Raw genomic sequence first — 21417 nt, forward strand, 5'->3', positions numbered from 1 at the left:
TTAAATGAAATAGTGCCGGCCAGCCAGGACGCTCCAATAGACGTTCACCACATCCCAAATGAACTTTACCACCTAAAACATTTCTTTGTAGAATATAGCTACATTAGACTGGGAACACCCGAGAAAGATGTCATCGAAGTCAAGAAAATATACCAAAACTTAATGAACTTTCAGACCAAGAACATCATAGAACAAAAATACGTCGGTCACTCTTGGCATGATATCTGGAGAAACATACACCACCCGCATTTACCAACAAAAGTGCGGTCGTTGTGGTACTATTTTGTGAATAGGAAATTTCCAACGAACTCCAGACTACATTCCATTCACCTGGCTGATTCCCCTTTGTGTACCACTTGCAACCTGATTGATACAGATGAACATCAATTTGTTTGTGGAAATGCGAATAATATATGGTTGTCAATCAGAAAAAAATTAGCAACCATGCAGAGAAAACCGCCGTATTTGATAACGCCAGCGTGCCTTTTATACCCGGAAGAAGAACTATACCCCACCTAGAAGAAAAATGCCGTCAACTGGTTGAAGGGACGCGTGGTATTTTACCTGCTGTCCAGGAAAGAAAGGAGCGAAGGAGATTTTTGGACGTACATTTCCGACCAGCATCACAAGCTACTACGCATGAATAATTATTATGATACATACGCCAACTTCCTCAGAACAACAGTCATATTGTGGTGTCACCGCCAGACACCACACTTGCTAGGTGTTAGCCTTTAAATCGGCCGCAGTCCGCTAGTATACGTCGGACCCGCGTGTCGCCACTATCAGTGATTGCAGACCAAGCGCCGTCACACGGCAGGTCTAGATAGACTTCCTAGCACTCGCCCCAGTTGTACAGCCGACTTTGCTAGCGATGGTTCACTGACAAATTACGCTCTCATTTGCCGAGACAATAGCTAGCATAGCCTTCAGCTACGTCATTTGCTACGACCTAGCAAGGCGCCATTATCATTTGCTATTTATCTTGTGATGCATGTACCGTCAAGACCGATGTTCACCAATTATGGATTAAAGTTAAGTATTCCAGAAGCTACGTACCTTTTTTACTAGTCTCATTTCCGTGTCCTGTTCCAGACTTCACGCCAGCCTGCGTGAGCTTAAACGCGTGCCTTTTGGCTTCCGGTCATAGTGGATTGGCTGTCTTGCCAGTCCACAACACATATGAACTCCATTTTTGATGATGCGATTCAGAACATGAAGAAACGAGAGACAATTTTATCTTTGAAAAACAAATATGATCAAGTGACGAACATCACTATCTGGTTTAGACTTGGATTTTTTCTAAAATGCCAAGGAACCTGTAATTAATTTTAGTTTGTTTTATTATTTTTAAATGTCAGTTGAAAATTATGTACTACTGTGGAATGTTATGACTAATAAATTGGAAAAAAAATAAAATAAAAGAAAAGAAAAAAAAAGAAAAAAAAGAAGGATAGGGGTGGAAGGTATGGGGACAGTAGGTTACTGTAAGTTCGGGAATAATAAGTAAGGCCTTGGTATATGCTGGTTCCAGAAAAACTGGACTGGAAAAGGTTAAGCAGCATTATAATATTTCAGGCACTTCTCGTCTGACCAGCCAACTTTCTCTTCACATTTGAGTCGTGTTGTCAAATGTTTCTGTTAGATGGCATTACTCACATTCACCAAGGATGTAATGAGGAAATTGCTTAATTGTTATAAGAGAGCCTTTTATTAAATTTCACATATTCTCTTCTTCTTCTTCTTCTTCTTCTTATTATTATTATTATCCTTTCTTTGATTTATGCCATCTGTGGATCACATGAAGTAACTTCCTCAATTTTTGTCTTCATTCTTGATCTTGGGTGTTTCCCGTATTTATTTATTCTTTCATTGTGTTCGTTTCTTCTTTTATCCGTCCATAAGAGATGCACTTTTGACATTTTCCTGAAAACCCCCAAACTTCCTAACCTGTTTCTAAAAGTTACCTAACCTAAAATTTATGTTTTCATCATGTTAATTTATGCTAAGCTGTTTTTACGTCTTCCTTAAACTGATTTGCATTGAGGGATTTTTGTCAAAATGGTCAAATATATTTTAGGTAGTCTTTCAGGGATCATTCAAACCAAGTGTCTCTACAACAAAATTCTCCCTTTCCTCTGGTTTTACAACAGCATTGGATTTTTGTTTTTACTGACAATGGTTGTGTATTGTATATGTCCTGTAACTGATAAACACCTTCCATTCTCTGGGCTCTGTTTTTGTTTGCTTCCTTACCTACATTGTATGGCTGTATTTTTTCCCCTAAGTACTTAAATTTATTCACTCTGTTGTTTTTGCCATATGTTTTGCTTAGGAATTTTGGAGCCTTTTTATTGTTCATTATGAGTTCTCTCTTCTCAAAAGAAATTTATAATCCAGCCTTTTTCCATAATCTCTTTCAAAAGCTCAATTTGCTCACTTGCTGTGACAATACTTTAGAAAAAATCACTAAGTCATTTGCAAAGGCTAGACAGTTGAGTTTGACATTGGGGTTTTTAATGTACCAATCTTCCTTTTTCTTGAAGTCTAATATCCCCCCCCCCCCTTATTACTTTTTCCAAAACACTGTTCAAGAAGACTGCGAAGAGGTTGTCACCTCATGTTTCATTACGCGTGGGATTAGCCGAGCGGCCTAAGGCGCTGCAGTACTGGACTGTGGGGCTGGTCCCGGCAGAGGTTCGAGTCCTCCCTTGGGCATGGGTGTGTGTGTTTGTCCTTAGGATAATTTAGGTTAAATAGTGTGTAAGCTTAGGGGCTGATGACCTTAGAAATTAGGTCCCATAAGATTTCGCACACATTTGAACAGTTTGTACTGTACAATTTTTAATGTTGATTTACTAAGGATGTCTGGTTACATGTAAGAGAGGGCCTGAATGTCCTAACCTTTCCAGGTGAGATAAATGTATGAATAAATTAAATAAAAAATAGTCATAGCCCTTAAGAAATTTTTGAATATTCAGTTTGTGGAGAAAGATTGTTTGCACATAAGCAGTTTAGTTTCACAACTTTTAGGAATATGTTCACTGATAATTGCCTAATCAGCCGCAACTAAGGTAAAACAATAAATATTGACAGGAATGCTGGACTGGGACTCGAATCTGGAGCCATCAGACTTCACAAAAGCTCTTCTGCACATACTGCTACACTAGCACTTCTGGGAAGAGTTGAGCTGTGAGGGAAGGTAATTAGCTGTGCTTGGGTAGCTCTGTAGGTCTCATAAGCAATTTTAAATCCGCTGGGAAGTTTCGAGACATCTCTCACTTTTCTGCAGACTGAAAGATTCATTTACCAACGGGCAAAATAACTGATGCGTGCATCATTATTACTATTCGGATTTCATGAAGGATGAACTAATGATTAGAGTAAGATTTAATGTCTCACCTGGTATCAAGTATAGCTGTTATTTATAGGAAAAGTCGTTTTCATATTAAATACAGCTCTCCCTCACATATAATGTATTATATCAGTGAAATTATACTGGGGAGGGGAGGGGGGGGGGGGGGGGGGGGAAGAGGGCGGACTCCACTGATAAACCTTCAGAGATCGTTCATGGATATTTTCTGAGCATTTTGGTACAAGAGACCCATGGTCTCCAATGGCTTATTACAAGGTAGTAATGTAATTATGTTTTTTTCACTTTGTTACCCTAGCTACTTTTGTTTCTGTGAAAATACCTTGAAAACAGTGAAAACTTGCGTAATATGCAATCGTCAAAACATGGAGGATAATGCAACACCCGTCTACCTCTACATATCAAACCATTACACAGTGCCCTGTACCACTTTTAGTCATTTCCCTTCCTGTTCCACTTGCTGATAGAGCGAGGAAGAAATGACTGTCTATATGCCTCTGTATGAGCCCTAATTTCTCGTATGTTATCTTTATTGTCCTTACACAAATGTATGTTAGTAGCAGTAGAATCATTTGGCAATCAACTTAAAATGCCAGTTCTCTAAATTTTCACCAATAGTGTTCCTCGAAAAGGATGTTGCCATCTCTCCAGGGCTTCTCATTTATATTCCTGAAGTGTTTCCTTAACATTTACGTGTTGTTCAAAATTACTGGTAACAGATCTATTGAATTGCTTTGGACAGGTGCCAAAGTTCTGAGTTCTGTGACTTGGTTGCCATCACTGTAGGAACAGCTCCACATGGGGTCATTGTGGCGCTCTTCCATTGCATTCAGTGAACCTGTAAACACATTATTACATATTGGCCAACGATTTGTTAGTAAACATAACTTCACTGTTAACACACAAATGATATTGCCAGAGAAACAAATGTGAGACAGTACAGAGTAGAGTTAAATGCAGATTTGAGGGCAAAGAGTAAAAGGTACATTACTGTTGTCAACAGCAAATACCATGAATGAGTGGAACAATTTTGTTTGCCAACATGACACACAGTGCATACTAAAGACATTTGCAGATATTTTCTTTCATTGCAATATAAACTCATGCTCATCAATTAAGGATAATGCTGATACATGGTGAAACGACACTCTGATGGGCGGTTTGCGGGTTTAAATCATCTCGGGGTAAGATCATGCGATGCATTTGACCTGCGGTCGTCGCACAGTGGCACTGGCAGCAGTCCATATATGCAGAAGGGTGTTGGTTCATGTCATATTACAGTGCAGCGAGTAAGTGTGCAGACGTGCTGATGGTGACTGTGTGTTGAAAATGGCTCAAAGAACAGATATTGATGACGTTATTAGGGGTAGAATACTAGGGCGACTGGAAGCTGGTTAAACACAGCAGGTTGTAGCACGGGCCCTCCGTGTGCCACAAAGTGTGATCTCAAGATTACGGCAACAATTCCAGCAGACAGGAAACATGTCCAGGCGCTACAGTACGGGACGTCCACGGCGTACAACACTACAAGAAGACTGATATCTCACCATCAGTGCCCACATACGGCCACGGAGTACTGCAGGTAGCCTTGCTCGGGACCTTACCGCACCTACTGGAACAGTTATCTCCAGACACACAGTCTACAGATGACTGAACAAACATTGTTTATTCGCCTGGAGACCTGTAAGGTGCATTCCACTGACCCCTGGTTACAGGAGAGCCCGTAAAGCCTGGTGTCAAGAACACAGTACATAGTCATTGGAACAGTGGTCCCAGGTTATGTTCACGGACGAGTCCAGGTATAGTCTGAACAGTGATTCTCGCTGGGTTTTCAGCTGGCGTGAACCAGGAACCAGAAATCAAACCCTTAATGTCCTTGAAAGGGATCTGTATGGAGGTCATGGTTTGATGGTGTGGGGTGGGATTATGATTGGTGCACGTACACCCCTGCATGTCTTTGACAGAGGAACTGTAACAGATCAGGTATATCTGGACATCATTTTGCACCAGTATGTCCACCTTTTTATGGGTGCAGTGGGTCCCACATTCCTCCTGATGGATGATAATGCACGGCCCCATCGAGCTGCCCTCGTGGAAGAGTACCTTGAAACAGAATATATCAGGCAAATGGAGTGGCCTGCCTGTTCTTCAGACCTAAACCCCATCGAGCACGTCTGGGATGCTCTCGGTCGATGTATCGCTGCATGTCTTCAAACCCCTATGACACTTCAGGTGCTCTGACAGGCACTGGTGCAAGAGTGGGGGGCTATACCCCAACAACTGATCCACAATATGCCAACCCGTTGTGCGGCCTGTGTACGTGTGCATGGCGATCATATTTCGTATTGATGTCAAGGTACATTCACAGGAAACAGTGGCGTTTTGTAGCACATGTGTTTCGGGACGGTTTTTTCAACTTACCACCAATACTGTGGACTTCAGATCTGTGTCGTGTGTGTTCCCTACGTGCGTATCCTATTAGCGCCAGTTTTGTGTAGTGCCATGTTGTGTGGCACCACATTCTACAGTTATCCTTAATTTATGAACATGAGTATAGATACGAAATAAATGGGAGAAAGAAACCAAATAAAATTTGACAACTCTGTAACGAGCCACCGGAGACCATGGATCGATGCGTACCAAAATACTCTAATGTCACTGAATAACCTCCAAACTTTTCTCAGTGAAATTGGAGTTCATCTTATATATTAACCCAGTAAGATGGTTGCATAGTGCGCATAATGAGAGAAATCACAGCTCAAAAGACAGTCACAAGGAAGTTTGCTACTTCTGAACTTCATTCTTCTGTGATTCGATGGCTCAGTGATTGAAAGAATTGCACATACAAAACATAGGTCCAGGTTTGAGTCATTGCACAGCTATAATCAGTGGGTAAGGTTCATTACAATACCTATACCACCGTAGAATGAAAGTTTCACATTATTATATTATGCCTCTTAGATGTATGCTGTATGCATTAGTTTAGGACACTGGTGTAGGGAGATTGGAATTAACAGATAGTATAACCTTCACATTGGAAAGTTGGCTGTTATTGTAGGACTTCTGCAAAAGGTACAGGATAATGTATTTACGTTAGAAAATGGACCTAGTTTGAAGCAAGAGATAAACTTACCATAGTTAGTTCTGAAGTGTGAGACATTTAGCTAACAGATATAAAAATTTACTAAATATTAATTGTTCTTTGTCATTCCTAGTGACAGTATATGCACAGTTTTAAAGACATAAACCAAATTTCTAGACAAAATTTTAACCTTTTAAATAAGATAATGTTATGCACAGAAATGTATAATTGTCAAATTTAAATTTTCCCTCCATTGTGTAACTGTGTGGACTCATCCTCTTATTTTTACTTGCAGATATTAACTTATCTCCACCATCAACCACCTGAAGAAATTGAACAGATTTTCATTAAAGAGGAGAATGTAAGTATTACGGGCTATTTATTCCTGTATTGTATCTGGAGTTTTTACTGAAATAGAATGTTTTACATGGATGTTTTGGTTTTACTTTGTGTCAGTGCTAAAAGAGAGAAAACACTTTAATGGAATGTAAGTACACTATGTGATCAAAAGTATCCAGACACCGCCAAAAACATACGTTTTTCATATTAGATGCATTGTGCTGCCACCTACTGCCAGGTACTCCATATCAGTGACCTCAGTAGTCATTGACATTGTGAGAGAGCAGAATGGAGCATTCTGCAGAACTCAGGGACTTCGAATGTGGTCAGGTGATTGGGTGTCACTTGTGTCATACATCTGTATGCGAGATTTCCACACACCTAAACATCCCTAGGAACACTGTTCCCGATTTGATAGTGCAGTGGAAATGTAAAGGGACACACACAGCACAAAAGCATACAGGCCGACCTCGTCTGTTGACTGACAGAGACTGCCACCAGTTGAAGAGGGTCGCAATGTGTAGTAGGCAGACGTCTATCCAGGCCATCACACTACAGTCAATTCCGTACAACAAGTAGTCATACCAACAGTTGATGTAGCACATGAGCAGGAGTCAGTAAATAGGGCAGAATGATCCAAATTTGTGGCTGTACGTATTGATGAAAACCTGAACAGGAAGAAGAATATTACTGAGCTTCTTGAACATGTAAGTTCAGCTGATTTTGCTCTTTGTACAATTGCTAACAATGGAAACAAACATATCAACCTCCCTGACATATTTTGCACATTTCCACTCTTACGGAATAATTTTCTTGGGTAATTCATCACTTAGGGAGTATTGATTGCACAAAAGCAAGCAGTAATAATAATATGCGGTGCTCACCCCTGGACGTCATGTAGGTACCTCTTCGAGGAGCTAAGCATTTTAACTAGCCATTATTCACTAATGAAACTCGTCATAAATAATCTATCAAAATTTGAGAAGAACAGTGATGCCCATACCTACAACACTGGAGGGAAACGTGACCTTTATTACCCATTGTTACAGCTGTCAGTGGCTCAGAAAGCAGTTCAGTATGCGGCAACAAAAATTTTTGATCATTTGCCCAACAATATAAAATGTCTAACATATAGTGAAGCAAGTTTTATATCTAATTTAAAGTCATTCCTCCTGGACAACTCCTTCTATACCACTGACAAATTTCTAGTTAAAGACTGGTAGCCAGTTAAATAAATAAATAAACAAATACTCCGAAAAGCATGCTTACAATTGTTTGTAAAATTGGAATGCACACAGATGGAGCAATTTATCATCATACTGTCCACTGAATAAAAAATGAAATACAACAATTTCAGTTCATACTGCAGTCTATTATAAGCACAGTAGTTTGTATCACAGGACGTTGGTGTAGAGAGACAGGAGTCCAACAGATAATATATATCAGATATCAACAGATAATATATATCTCATATTGGAAAGTTAGCTGTTATTGTAGGACTTCTGCAAAAGGTGAAGGGCCATGCACTTGTGTCAAAAAATGGATCTAATTTAAACTTACGATAATTAGTTCTGATGAATAGTTTGAAGTGTGAGGCATTGAGATAACAGATGTTAACAAATACAAAATATTGATTTTTCTTTGTGTTTATCAGTCCTATTGGCAGTATATGCGCGCTTTTTAAGAGATTAACCGATGTTGTAGACAAAATCTTAACTTGTTAAACAAGATAATATTGTGTACAGAAATATATAATAGACAAATTTCAGTTTTTCCTCCATAGTGTATCTGTATGGAGTCGTGTTTTTTTTACCTGCACATATTAACTGATCCCCACCATCAACCATCTGAAGAAATAGAGAAGATTTTCATTAAAAAAGAGAATGTTGTAAGTATTACAGGCTATTTGTACCTGCATTTTGTCTGGAATTTTTAATTGAATAATATATGTTAAAGGACTTTTGGTCTTACTTTGTGTCAGTGCAAAAAGAGAGAAAACACATTAATGGATTATAAATATACGAGGATGATTAAAAAGCAGAGAGAATATAAGCTCTAAGATTTCAGTGGTTGCAAGACTTTTCTCGTTTGGCTGCAGCAAACAACCATAGTGTTTGCACCCACAACTTACAGATGGCCCATAAGGAAGTTGCATTAAATAATAACATTACACCCCACCTAATGTAATATTGGACCAGTCCAGGTACCATTAGACCTCATGGGAACAATGTGAATAATTCCTGAATGGTTACATGAGCTCCTTGTGGTAACAGGACTCCCTTACATTTTGGGCTGTGGTTTTGATGTCTCATTTAAATACTCTGTCCTGTACAGATGAGCCAAAACATTAAGCTGTGATGAGACTGGCATCTGCTCCTATGTACACATCACTGCCCTCTGCAGTCAGGTAGTTTCTGAAATAAAATTAACAGAAAACAAGTACCAATACACTTACTAAATAACATATACAGTTAAGTAATGATACTATTACATGCACATGAGACCTTGCCACACTCAATTATTGATGGAGTCAACACATATATAATTTCTTATACGTAAAATTTTATTACTTCATGATGTACGAGGGGCTGTCAAAAAGTTTCTAGCGTGAGACTGTTACTCTAATGCCTTGCACAAACACCAACACATACTTTTATGGTGTCCCTTTGTGGGTATGCACTATACTGGAACCGACAATTTGGGAGGGCTATGACACGACTGCAGGGATGAGGTAGATTTGTACGGCTCGTCGTATTCTCATATTCTTTATTTTTTGAACAACCCTTGACCTTTGTGTAGAGTAGCGGTGGGGCAGCCCTCCCTATATCATAAACAAGGTGTTCAGGTAATGGGCCAAAGTGACTCTGTTGCCAGAGTTCAGTTGAAATGAAGTGATCGTGTGGCCTTATTGGCCAGGAGAACCCATCTGGGGTAGTTCGCCTGCCCAGTGGCCTGTCTTTTTATTTGATGCCAGTTCGGCAACTACCGCATCAATGGTGATGAAATGGTGATGAGAATAACACAACAGTCAGTTCCTGAATGAATAAAATCTGATCTGGCAGTACCAAGAGAAGTATTTCAGGGAAAGAGAAATTTGCTAGGTGGTCTTTTCTGAAGGTACCAGTAAATTTCAGTTCCTTAAAGAATGAAACTCCCATACATAGAACAGACTCAAACATCTGATTAATTTACAACTGAGCTAATGTGTTAACAGCGAGTTCAGTAAGAGAGCATTTTACTAGACATGGACTGCACAGAAACAACCTAGGCAAGAAAGTGCTGGCGAAAGAAATTCTCCAGGTGATAAAGACAGCAGGAGTGGGTGCCTATGTAAAAATAGCACTACCTGCAACAGGTTTTCTGCCAATGACAACAGAAAAGAAAAGTGCACCAACAGCATATGAGGAAGAAACATCTGCAGATACACCCTATGATGAAAAAATTACAACTGTGCAAACATGTAAAGCGTCACAGTCACCAGTGGCATTATCAGTAGCAGCAGTGGAAAAGGAAGTAACAGTAGCATCAACAGCAGAAGTTTCACCAGCAACAGTAACTATAGTGCCTCTAAAAGGAGAAATGAGAATTACAGCAGGAGAAGCAGCATCAAGTGTTACGTGTAGACGGAAAACAGCACCTCCTGTCCGTCTAAATGATTTTTTAGTGGAAGGCAGCAGGGTGAAGCAGCCCAGGAGATAAGTAGTGTAACAAATTTCACAACACCTCACCAAAACATTCAATCTAAAATAAACAACAATTATGATCTTAAAATTTGCTATCTGAATGTTCAAGGACTAATAGATAAAGAATTTATTGTGAACAGTTTTGGACTAGATAACAAATTTGATATTTTCTGTCTGAGTGAACATTGGGTTACTGAGAGTGTACTTACAGTTGTCAAACTTGATAACTATAATGTAGCAAATAGTTACTGTAGAAAACTGCATATAAGAGGTGGTGTGGCAATATATATTAATCAGTCATTCAGCTGCTCCATTGTTAAGTTGGACCTAGATTATTTATGTGAGGAACAGAACTTTGAAGCCACTGGTATAGTTATGGACAGTCTTAAGTTAGTAATAGTATCCCTTTACAGGTCACCTAAGGGTATCATCAATGTATTTCTAGAAAAATTAGACATGCTGTTAGATGTACTAAGAGAGACCAGATGGTTGCATTATGACTTAGTAATTGGTGGAGATCTGAATGCAGATTTTGATATAACAACACATAAACGTACTGTGACTGAGTTGAAAAACCTTTTAAGACAGTGCAATTTGCACTCAATCAATAACAGGCCCACAAGAGATAAAGCATGTCTTGACAATATTTTTGTCAACTTTAAAACTACAGAAGAATCATGTGCTGTTACAACGTTTCCATTTTCAGATCATGACTCTGTATCTTTAAACTATACAAGTAGGTTCTGTATTGATAATAGTAATATTCCTAAGCCTGTCCCAAAAGTTATAATCACCAGGCCTGTCACAGATGACAAAATTGTTCAGCTCTGTAAGTCCCTTGCTGAGAGAGACTGGTTCAACCAATGTCATGGTGACACAAGTTATAGTCTTAGTGCTGATTTGTCAGGGAAACTATTATTTGAGAGATTTTTTAAAACATTTCTGACACAATTTAATGACAATATCCCCATAAAGAAATGCAAATTAACTGACAAAGGCTTTACAAACAGGGCTACAAACAGACAAAATTCATGGTTCACTAAACAATTATCAAGTATGAAAAACCAAGTTATGGTGTTGCACAATATATGTAGCAATCAGAAAACAGAACATGCCAGATTAGCCTATATAAAATGCAGGAATGAGTATAAAAAAGCCATCGTGGAAGCCAAAAAAGCACATAATTTCAATACCATTGATAATTCTACAAATAAGTGCAAAGCTGCATGGAAATTAATAAATGGTGTTGCTAAAGATGTAAGAAGCAAAAAAATTAATATAAGTCCCCAAAAATTCAATGATTTCTGTATTAAATCTGTTGAAAATGTAGGAAATACTATAACCAAACCTGATATCAATTCATCAGAGTTACTTTCTAAAAATGTTTGCAGAACACCACCAGACACAGGTACGTTTATGTTCTCCGAGGTCTCACCTAGTCATGTCCTAAGCATTGTAAAACGGATGAAATCTTCAGACAGTGTAGATATATACGACATATCCTGTAATTTACTAAAGAAAGTAATAGACTATAGAACATTCTGTATAAATAAATGCATATCTGAAGGATATTTTCCCGAAGAACTCAAAGTGGCTAGGGTAATTCCAATATATAAAAAGGGAGATATGGACTCACCTTGCAGTTACAGACCAATCTCCATAGTCCCAGCTTTTTCTAAAATACTGGAATGTGTAATTTACCAACAGCTATCTGTCTATTTTGAAAAATTAGGAATAATTAGTGAATCTCAGTATGGTTTTAGGAAAAAGTTGTCTACTGTGGATGCTATAGACTTTGTAGTCAAATACTTACATCAAGTGTTTGAGGATAAGGGCTATGCTCAACTCACATTTTGTGATCTAAGCAAAGCTTTTGACTGTGTAAAGCATAAGCCACTCCTAGAAAAACTGGAATTCTATGGCATTAGACATAACAGCCTTAAATTAATAAAGTCATATCTTCAGAATCGTAAGCAAGTTGTTTGTGTAGGGAGAGAAATGTCGAGTATAGAGCAAGTCAAGGTAGGTGTTCCGCAGGGATCTGTGCTGGGCCCCTTTTTGTTCCTGATAATGATAAATGATCTGCCGTCATTTATCAAGTCCACCACTGTGTTGTATGCAGATGATACAACATTTCTTCATGCTAGTGAGGATTTCAATAGCCTTAAAACTTGTGCAGCAAAGACAATTGACCAAGCATCCTATTGGTTCAAGGCAAATGGATTCCTGCTGAATGAAAACAAAACACAGCAGATGGTCTGTAGTCTTAGAGACAAGCTTCTGTCAGACGATCCAAGTTGTGTCAAATTTTTGGGGGTATACATTGATGATAAATTATCTTGGGGTCAACATGTACAATATATTAGTGGTAAATTGTCTAGAGTTATTTACCTGTTAAGGCGACTTATGGATTGTGTTCCTGAAAAATATGTTAGAACATCCTATTTTTCATTCTTTCAGAGTATAATAACATATGGAATTATTTTGTGGGTGTACATGACATATTAATACTGCAAAAAAAAAGCTATTAGGATAATTACAGGTTCTGCATATAAGGCACACTGTAAACCATTGTTCTGTGAACAGAAAATCATGACTGTCATAAACTTGTACATATACTATGTTCTAATTTATACGAAGAAGAAATTACCAGAAACAAAAACCAGAGAAAATGTACACAGCCACAATACAAGAAGGAATAGGTGCCTCTATATTCCTTACCACAGGTTGTCAAAGTCACTCAACAGCTACGAAATCATGGGGTACAAATTATTTAATAAACTTCCTCAATCTGTTCAAGAATTACCTGAACAATTATTCAAACAAACAATTCATGACTGGCTAGTCCTCCACCCATTCTATGACATAAGAGAATATATCAACTGTAATATAATACTATAATGTTAACAAGAAACCTGTTGTTTCTTTCAAACTATTAATTGTATTTTAGTATGTATATGACGTTGTCTATTGCTGTAATGGCCGAATGACAATAAAATTATTATTATTATTATTATTATTATTATATGTCTCTAAGCATGCAATCTAGAAAGCATTTAGTAAAGGCTTGAAATTACATTTAAAGATTGTTGGAAGTCACTAAGTGCTCTCATTACTAAATACTGGACAATTATAAACTAGGTAATTTCCACTTCATTTTAAGCTAAGGCTAGTTTCTCATTGATCTCAATGTTTATGCTGTTGTATCTCCTGAACTATGTGTGGTACAGTTATATGATTTTGCAGGTACATTCAGTAGACACAGTGTACAAACAGTGTTGTGAATGGAGTTTGTAGTAAAGAAGTAATAACTTAAAACAATTCTGAAGTTTGACTGCGTGAACAGTGAAAATATAGTAAGTGATAAACTCTTTTCCTTTCATCATTTTGTAAGGTGGGAGGTGTCAGCAAGAAAATGTTTTATAAAGGTTTGAAATTACGTGTAATCTTTGTTGGAAGTTGGTAAGTGCCCTCATTGTCAAATAGTGGGCGAATGAAGTCCGTGTATTTGTGCACCACCAGTTATTCTGCCTTGAGACAAACACACAGTTTCTAACTGTAATAATTGTCTCATTGTGTTAAACTTTTAACATTAGATTACACCTCTGAATGATTATGTTAGGACAGCAGATTGAATTTTTAAATTTGGTCAACCTAACTACGTGAAATATTGAAAATTGAAATTTTTTTGCTTTTCATCACAGCTGGTATCATGTTCCAGAATAGTGTTTTAGTAATATCGATTTGTTTTGAATTCAGCTTCATAAGGAAATGAAATGAAATGTGGAATGAAAGTTTGGACAAGAAGAGAATAGAAACTTTTGAAATGCGGTGCCACAAGAGAATTCTGAAGATTAGATGAGTAGGTCAAATAACTAATGAAAAGTTTTTGAATTGAATTGGAAAGAAAACAGTTATGGCAGAGCTTGATTAGAAGAAGTAATCAATTGATAGGACATAGCCTGAAGCACTGGGAGTTGCTAGTTTGATATTAGAAATACGTGAGGTGGTAAAAACATTAGAAGGAAATCGTGGTTTGACTATGAGTGTGCAGGTTTAACTGCATTTAGGCAGCAGTAGTTATTCAGTGAAAAAGAGGCTTGCACATGATAGGCTGCTGTAGAGAGCTGCATCAAACTAGTCTTCAGACTGAACAGCAACGTGAACAACAAGGAGCACAAATAGTGTTAAACTGGGCTCTCCCTGCCCTTTTGTGGTGTGCTGGCCTCTCTGTGCCTAGGCTGCCAATAAATGTCTGTGATATGTAGCCAAATTATTAACTCTTCTTTGTTTTTGCTTCACTAAATGTACGTTGTCATATCCAGCAAGAACCAGCTGATGAACATCTTATTGAGCACCTTGATACCTTTGCTACCACCACCACTTTATTCTTAAATTCCTTTTCCCATTCATGGATGACCTTGTCCAGCATGAGGTTGAATAGGAGAGGAGACAGACCATCACCTTGTCGGACACCAGTTTTGATGAGGAAGGGCTCGGATATGTCACCCGTGAATTTCACCTTGGATGCAGTATCGGTCAATGTTTCTTTGATGAGGTTAAGGGTTTTTTAATGTAACCCTTGTTCTTCCAAGGATATGAAGAAGTGCGTGTTGGTGAACTGAGTTGTATGCCTTTTTAAAGTCAATGAACATGCAAATTATTGGGCTGTTCCTGACTGCTTTGTATTTTAGCATAGTCTTTAGAATGAGAATTTGTTCTGTACAGGATCTACTGCGGGCACCTTGGTGTTCACCAGTTTTGTTTTCCAGTTGCTCTTTAGCTCTTTGAAAAAGACAGGCTGATAGAACATATTTCACTCACGTTCTATCTGTATCTGTAGTGAATTTTGCCCTGCAGTTTCGTTTTGACTCGGCTTAGTCTTTATGATGTCCTTGGAAAAATGCACGGTAAAGGCTATTCGGTCTTACAATGTATTTATTCTCAACTAGTTTCAATCATTTATCATCCTCACAATGAAAAAATATTGTGACAGTTTCACATGTCATACATGCTGTGTGAAGTTGTCACAATATTTTTCCGCTGTGAATGTGATCAGTGATCGAAACTAGTTGTGAATAAATATATTGTAAGACAGTACAGTGTTTACCATGCATTTCTCCAAGTATATTGATGCTGTTGACAGCCGCCTGGGGAAAAATAAATAAATAAATAATTGCTTCATGCTATCTAGCTACTGAACAATGTTGTATACAAAATATAATTTTGCAGGTAAATTGGGTGATATATTTAGACGCATTCTGAAAAATTTGTTGCGAATAGTGTTGGTAATAAAGATGCAATACATTAAAATGTCATGCATGATGGTGCATTTTTCCACACATCTCAGTGTTTACAACGTCATATCTCTTGAACTGTGTGCCGTAAGATGATATATTTGTATAATAGGTGGCTATGTGGAAACTTTTTGTGAAATATGTTGCAGATAGAATTAGCAGCAAAGAGGTAATATATTTAAATATCAAGTACATTGAGGCAGTTTTTCATGCATGTCATTGTTTATGACATCATCTCTCCTGAGCTATGATCGGTAGGTGGTTCTTATACTCACAGCAAACGTTGCCTGACAGTAAGGAATACTTTTACCAAATACAACTGAAATCAATCCAGTGGTTTAGAAAGAGATATGGAACAAATGTACAGACATTCATACATCCATTTCTTATAGTATGTATGAATTAAAATATTTGCTATGGCATATTCAAATATTGCGACTGCCAATTGTTGGAGGGTGGTGTTGGTGGCTGGTGCACTGTGTGGCACTGGTCAAGCAGTTAATTCATTGATTCATTCATTCAAAATTTAGTCATTCATTCAACCATTGTGTTCGATAGATCCCATTAAGAAGGAGACTTTCAGGAATGTAGGATGAGTCAAGGTACCTATACACTAATGCAAGACAAAGACATCATAGAAACATAATCTTTGCGCTGTATTAATAATAAAACATCCTATCTTTATTGTTTCTCCTTCTCATTCTGCAATACTTTTTTCAAGTTTTTATCTGTCATAGAGACCCTCTATGCATGCCTTCCACCTCTCAGCCTCCTCCTCTTTCCTCAGAACTGGTTTGTGATGATGATACAGTTGCTTCTCTTTTTGTTGTAAGCAACAACAGTCTTTTCTGTAGCATGCAAGCTTTCGCATTGTTATGTTTCATCTCCAGCTGTTTCTGGTTTGCCATTTTGCATTTCCTATTGCTTTAATTTTTTTAGGTATTATTATTTCATTTTGGATGTTATATTTGCTGCATTTTTATATCTTTTCCTTTCATCAATAAATTCAATATTTCATGTGTTATCCAAGAACTGGACCTTGTCTTTTTATGTATTTTATTCTCTGCTACCTTCACTATTTAATCACTCAAACCTGCCTCTTTGTCTTCTGCTGTATTATTTTCCCCTGTTTCAGATAGTCATTGCCTAATGTTCTCTTTAAAATTGTTATTAATCTTTGGAAAATAAACAAAAATAATTAAATTTCACCATAGGGAAAAATGGAGGGTCATTAATGGAAGTTACATTCAATTACTATGCACGGAGCCATGGACAACGTGGTTTGGGTGGATGCAAGCAAATGTCCTGTGTGGAATCACAGTAGGAGGCACGAGTCCTTTCAGAGAATGCTCAGCAGCTGGATTCTGGGTGTCCTTAAGGCAGACAGTTCCTCTGTGTCCATTTGTGCATTTGCTGGATTAGTGGTTGTGATTCGTGTATGAAAAGCCATACAGTGAGCTTATGTTAACTATATTTTGCCTACAACAATGTTTGACATAAAGTGTTCCATTGCACAAAGTCCCTAGTGCTCGAATTTTTAACAGCAAAGTCTTCAAATTTAGTGTGATATCTTCTTTAATTTCTGTGCATTATGTTAACTATGAGCAAACTGAAACGTAACCAGATCACTGTCAAGATGTGAAATGAGACTATAAGATAAAGAGAGAGAGATTTCCTTTTACTCAGATAGTTTTCATAGTATTGATTTAGGTGGATTGAATCCAAAGAGGTTTGTCTTCAACTATTTCTGCAAAAGGTAAATCCTCCATGGTGCTCACCACTCTTTTGTGAGTTTATGCTTGCCTACCACGAGGCCCTAGCCTTTGCAGCACATTTTTCCCTTTTTGTGCTGTGTGTCTATCCCCCTCCTATTCTTTTCTCACTCTGGAGAACATGTCTTGGGTTCGGGAATGCATTCTGAAGTTTTGGTAGCCCTGCATCAGAATAGTCCCTCATCTGTTTATTCCTCCTCTCTTCATTCCCCATCTCCTCCCCTTTCTCCACTTTGGTGTTTGAGGTCTGGCTCTGTTTCTGCTTCCTCCCTGTGTGCTCCTGAAGGCCAGCCCATTTGTTTGATGCATAACAAGTGACTGGGTAACGTGTAATTCCCACCCCCGGGTCGACAGGTAGGGTTTGCACATATCCCCTGGTACAGGCCAGGCCCAGGGAGGGGTGATTGCATGAGCTGTTACCTTCATAATTGCCATTTGCTCCCTCTGTCTGGAGTTCGGAAGATGTGATCTGAGGTGTGAACCAGTCAGGAGGAGTGTGCCATTGGAGACAATGGCAATCATGGGGGATATTGTTGCAGTGAGCCAATTATCTTCATCTCGGGCTATGTCTACTAAATGTAAATGAAATGAGGCTAAAGATTCAATGACTCTCCTAACTGCACCTCGGTTCCTCGTTGTGTCACATACCGGAAGAGGTCAGTCTTTTGATATAGTTAATCCATTTATTATTCAAAAAAGTGTTGGTGCAATTACAGGCCCTGGGAAATCCCGCTCTTGCTAATGTAATTAGACTTTTCTTCTAGAGACCAATTGTGATTTTCAAGCCCAACTACTACTTACAGCTTCACTCCTCCTTGGCTATCCTGTTCGTGTCGAATCCCATCATATGCTGTATTCTTCACACGGTGTTATTTATACTCAGTTGCTTGATGGTCTGACCGAAGGTGAAGTCCAGCATTATCTGTCCGATCAGGGCACCACTGCGGTCCATACGCACTCCTTTTCTCACATTTGATCGAGCAGTGCTTCCCTCAAAGATTAAGGTGGGCTGTGAAATCATCACGATTCAACTGTACACTCCAAATCTGACGCACTGATACCAGTGTCAACATTATAACCACATTCACGTGTCCTGTCAAAACACTACCAAATGTGTTACTTGTGGTAGAGACGCTCATTACCTGCCTCCTCCTCACCACTGCATCAATTGGAATGTATCACCTGACCAAGCCACCTCATTCTGTGATTGTGTGTGTCCCATGTATCTTGGTAAATAGGCTGTCCAGGAGATCCGGGTGAAGGAAAAAGTACCCTACCCTGTCACTCGCAGGTTGTTGGCTAGTTGAAAGCCGTGAATTTTAGCAGCTGGTACTTATAGTACCATTCTTGTTACGCCTCGCTCCATGGAGGACGTGGCCACGCAGACTTGTGACCTCCATTTCAGTACTGCAGTTGTTAAATTACCCAGTATTACAATAGCATCTCCATATCCTTCCCATAGAGCTGCGCAACAAGCTACCACACCTTTTTGCTCTGGAGGCGAAATCACCTGCTACGCAACTGGCAGGCTGGGAAGCCAACAAATGTCTGAGTCTTCATCTGCTAACTGTAAAGGCCTGCCCTGAGAAATCAAACAAAGACAAATGGTCTTCTCCTTCCCTGATTCAGACATCCTCTCCAACGGTGTCGCCACATGATACCCTCACCCGGCCGACCTCCATTTTGCCGGTGCCCCACCACCTACCATTTTTCTGCCCAGGAGTCTGCAGGCCAATGCAGGGAGAATGCCGATACCTCCGTAGATCTCGTGGGGCAGGATCCTCTGCACCCTGTAGCAGCGAGTCTTGGAAGGCTGGCACCCAGCAGTTGTCTAGGTGACTGCCCTTCGTTTGTTCCCTTCTCCCTATTCCCCATTATGACTCTTCCCCAATAGAATGTTTGTAGCATTAGATACAGTGAGGAGCAATTACAGCTGCTCTCGGAATCACAGCATCTGGTTGTTTTCTGCCTGTAGGAAACAAAATTGCACTCTTGCAGCCACTTTCACCTCTTGCATTTCCTTCCAGTCCACTTTGACCCCCTTCCCCAAAGATGGGATTCCATCTCGTGGGGGAGTCATGCTGCTCATTTGTGATGACATCCAAAGCCAAACCATCTCATTGAACACCTAACTGTGCAGCGCAGGTCTGAGGCACCTTGCCACGGTTCACGCGGTTCCCCCCATCGGAGGTTCAGGTCCTCCATTGGGAATGGGTGTGTGTGTTTTCCTTAGCGTAAGTTAGTTTACGTTAGATTAAATAGTGTGTAAGCCAAGGGACCGATGACCTCATCAGTCTGGTCCCATAAGAACTTACCACAAATTTCCAAAAAACACCTAGCTGCTAGTGGTTGCAGTCCAATTTTTCCTTTGTTGTTCCAACTTTTCTCTTGGTAAAGTCTACATCCCTTCGTCATTCACTGTCTCAACGGCAGACTTACTCCAGCTTTTTGGTCAGCTCCCTCACCTCTTTTCGCTGCTGGACGACTTTGATACCCACCAGCCCCTTTGGGGCTGTTTGAGAACTGGTCCAAGAGGTTCCCTTTGACCTTCTCAATCAATTCAACCTCATCTGTCTTAACACTGGAGCACCCATGTTCCTTTCAGTCTACATGCACACTTATTCCCATTTGGACCTCTTGTACTGTACAGCACTGGCCAGTTTTCCTGTCATCTCAAGTGGTCCGTTCTCTCCGACACGTACCCGAGTGACGATTTCCCGTGTGCTATCTGTTTGCTGACTCCTACCCCACCTACTTGTAAACACAATTGGCAGCTTTCTAAGGCTGCCTGGAGGCTTTACTACTCTCTGCCAACCTTTGATGAACATTTCCCAAGCTCTGATGACCAGGTAGAGTACCTTACGAACATTATCCTTACTACTGCAGAGTTAACATACCTCGCACTTCTTTACCGAGTTGTGTACCAGGCCCCTGGCGCACTGAGGCGTGCTGCTATGCGATTCGTGTGGAGATATGCTCTCCACGCTTTTAGGCATGGTGAACTGTGTTCATTATAAGCAGCTGCATGTGCAGTGTCATGGCATTCTTCAGGATAGCAAAAGAGCTAGATTGATCTTCCATAGTAGTTTTTTTTAGCAGTTTCAGTCCTCCTTCCATCATGCGGGACAACCTCTTCTGGCTCTCTCAGACCGAGGTTCAGTCCCTGATTTCTGGCCTGGCCTTAGCAGATGATGTCATTGTGGAACCTATTGCTATCTCCATGACCTTGGGCCACTATTTTGCAGAGATTTTGAGCTCCACCCGCTGTCCTGCCTCCCTTGGAAACAAGTGGAGGAGGCTCAGGTCATATCCTTCTCCTCTCAGAATCATGATCTCTTCAAAGATGTTACAACACATTTCTCTTGCAGACAGACACTGGTGTGAAGTCTCGTCATACCCATACGTAACTCCAGTAAGGACGAACACCTTCCTTCTAGCTACCATCCCATTTCTCTCACCAGCTGTGTTTGCAAGGTCATGGAACATATGATCCATGGCCAGCTGGTATGGTGGCACAATCTACTAATTTGAGTGCACCGTACTGCAGTTGACCGTCCAGTTACTTTGTCAATCCGTGTCACGAACAGTTTTTTGCGGACATACCAGACTGTGGCCACGTTTTTCAATTTCGAGAAAGCCTGTGACACCTGCTGAAGTTCTGGTATCCTCTGTACTCTATACACGTGAAGCCTCCAAGGCCCCCCTGTCCCATTTTACTCGGGAATTTTTAAAAGACAGAGTTTCCAAGGTATATGTGAGTTTGGCTTTGTCAGACACCTTTATCCAAGAGAACGGGTGCCTCAAAGCTCTGTGCGGACTGTTGTCCTCTTTGCTATATCCATTAACACTATAGTGGACTGCCTCCTGCCAG

General features: G+C 39.6%; 1 protein-coding gene across 6 annotated transcripts in view; it reads left to right on the top strand.

Moving 5' to 3' along the window:
* The window catches only part of LOC124550851 (zinc finger protein 501-like), a 252982-nt gene that overhangs the window by 57422 nt on the left and 174143 nt on the right, over nucleotides 1-21417 (top strand). For all 6 annotated transcript variants that reach the window (XM_047125584.1, XM_047125583.1, XM_047125582.1 and 3 more), the window contains exon 3: nucleotides 6751-6816. In XM_047125584.1, the coding sequence (XP_046981540.1) occupies nucleotides 6751-6816 (66 nt within the window). The remainder of the gene's footprint in view (nucleotides 1-6750; nucleotides 6817-21417) is intronic.

The sequence above is a fragment of the Schistocerca americana genome, chromosome 9 (genome assembly GCF_021461395.2).
Source record: "Schistocerca americana isolate TAMUIC-IGC-003095 chromosome 9, iqSchAmer2.1, whole genome shotgun sequence".
NCBI classification, from domain to species: domain Eukaryota; kingdom Metazoa; phylum Arthropoda; class Insecta; order Orthoptera; family Acrididae; genus Schistocerca; species Schistocerca americana.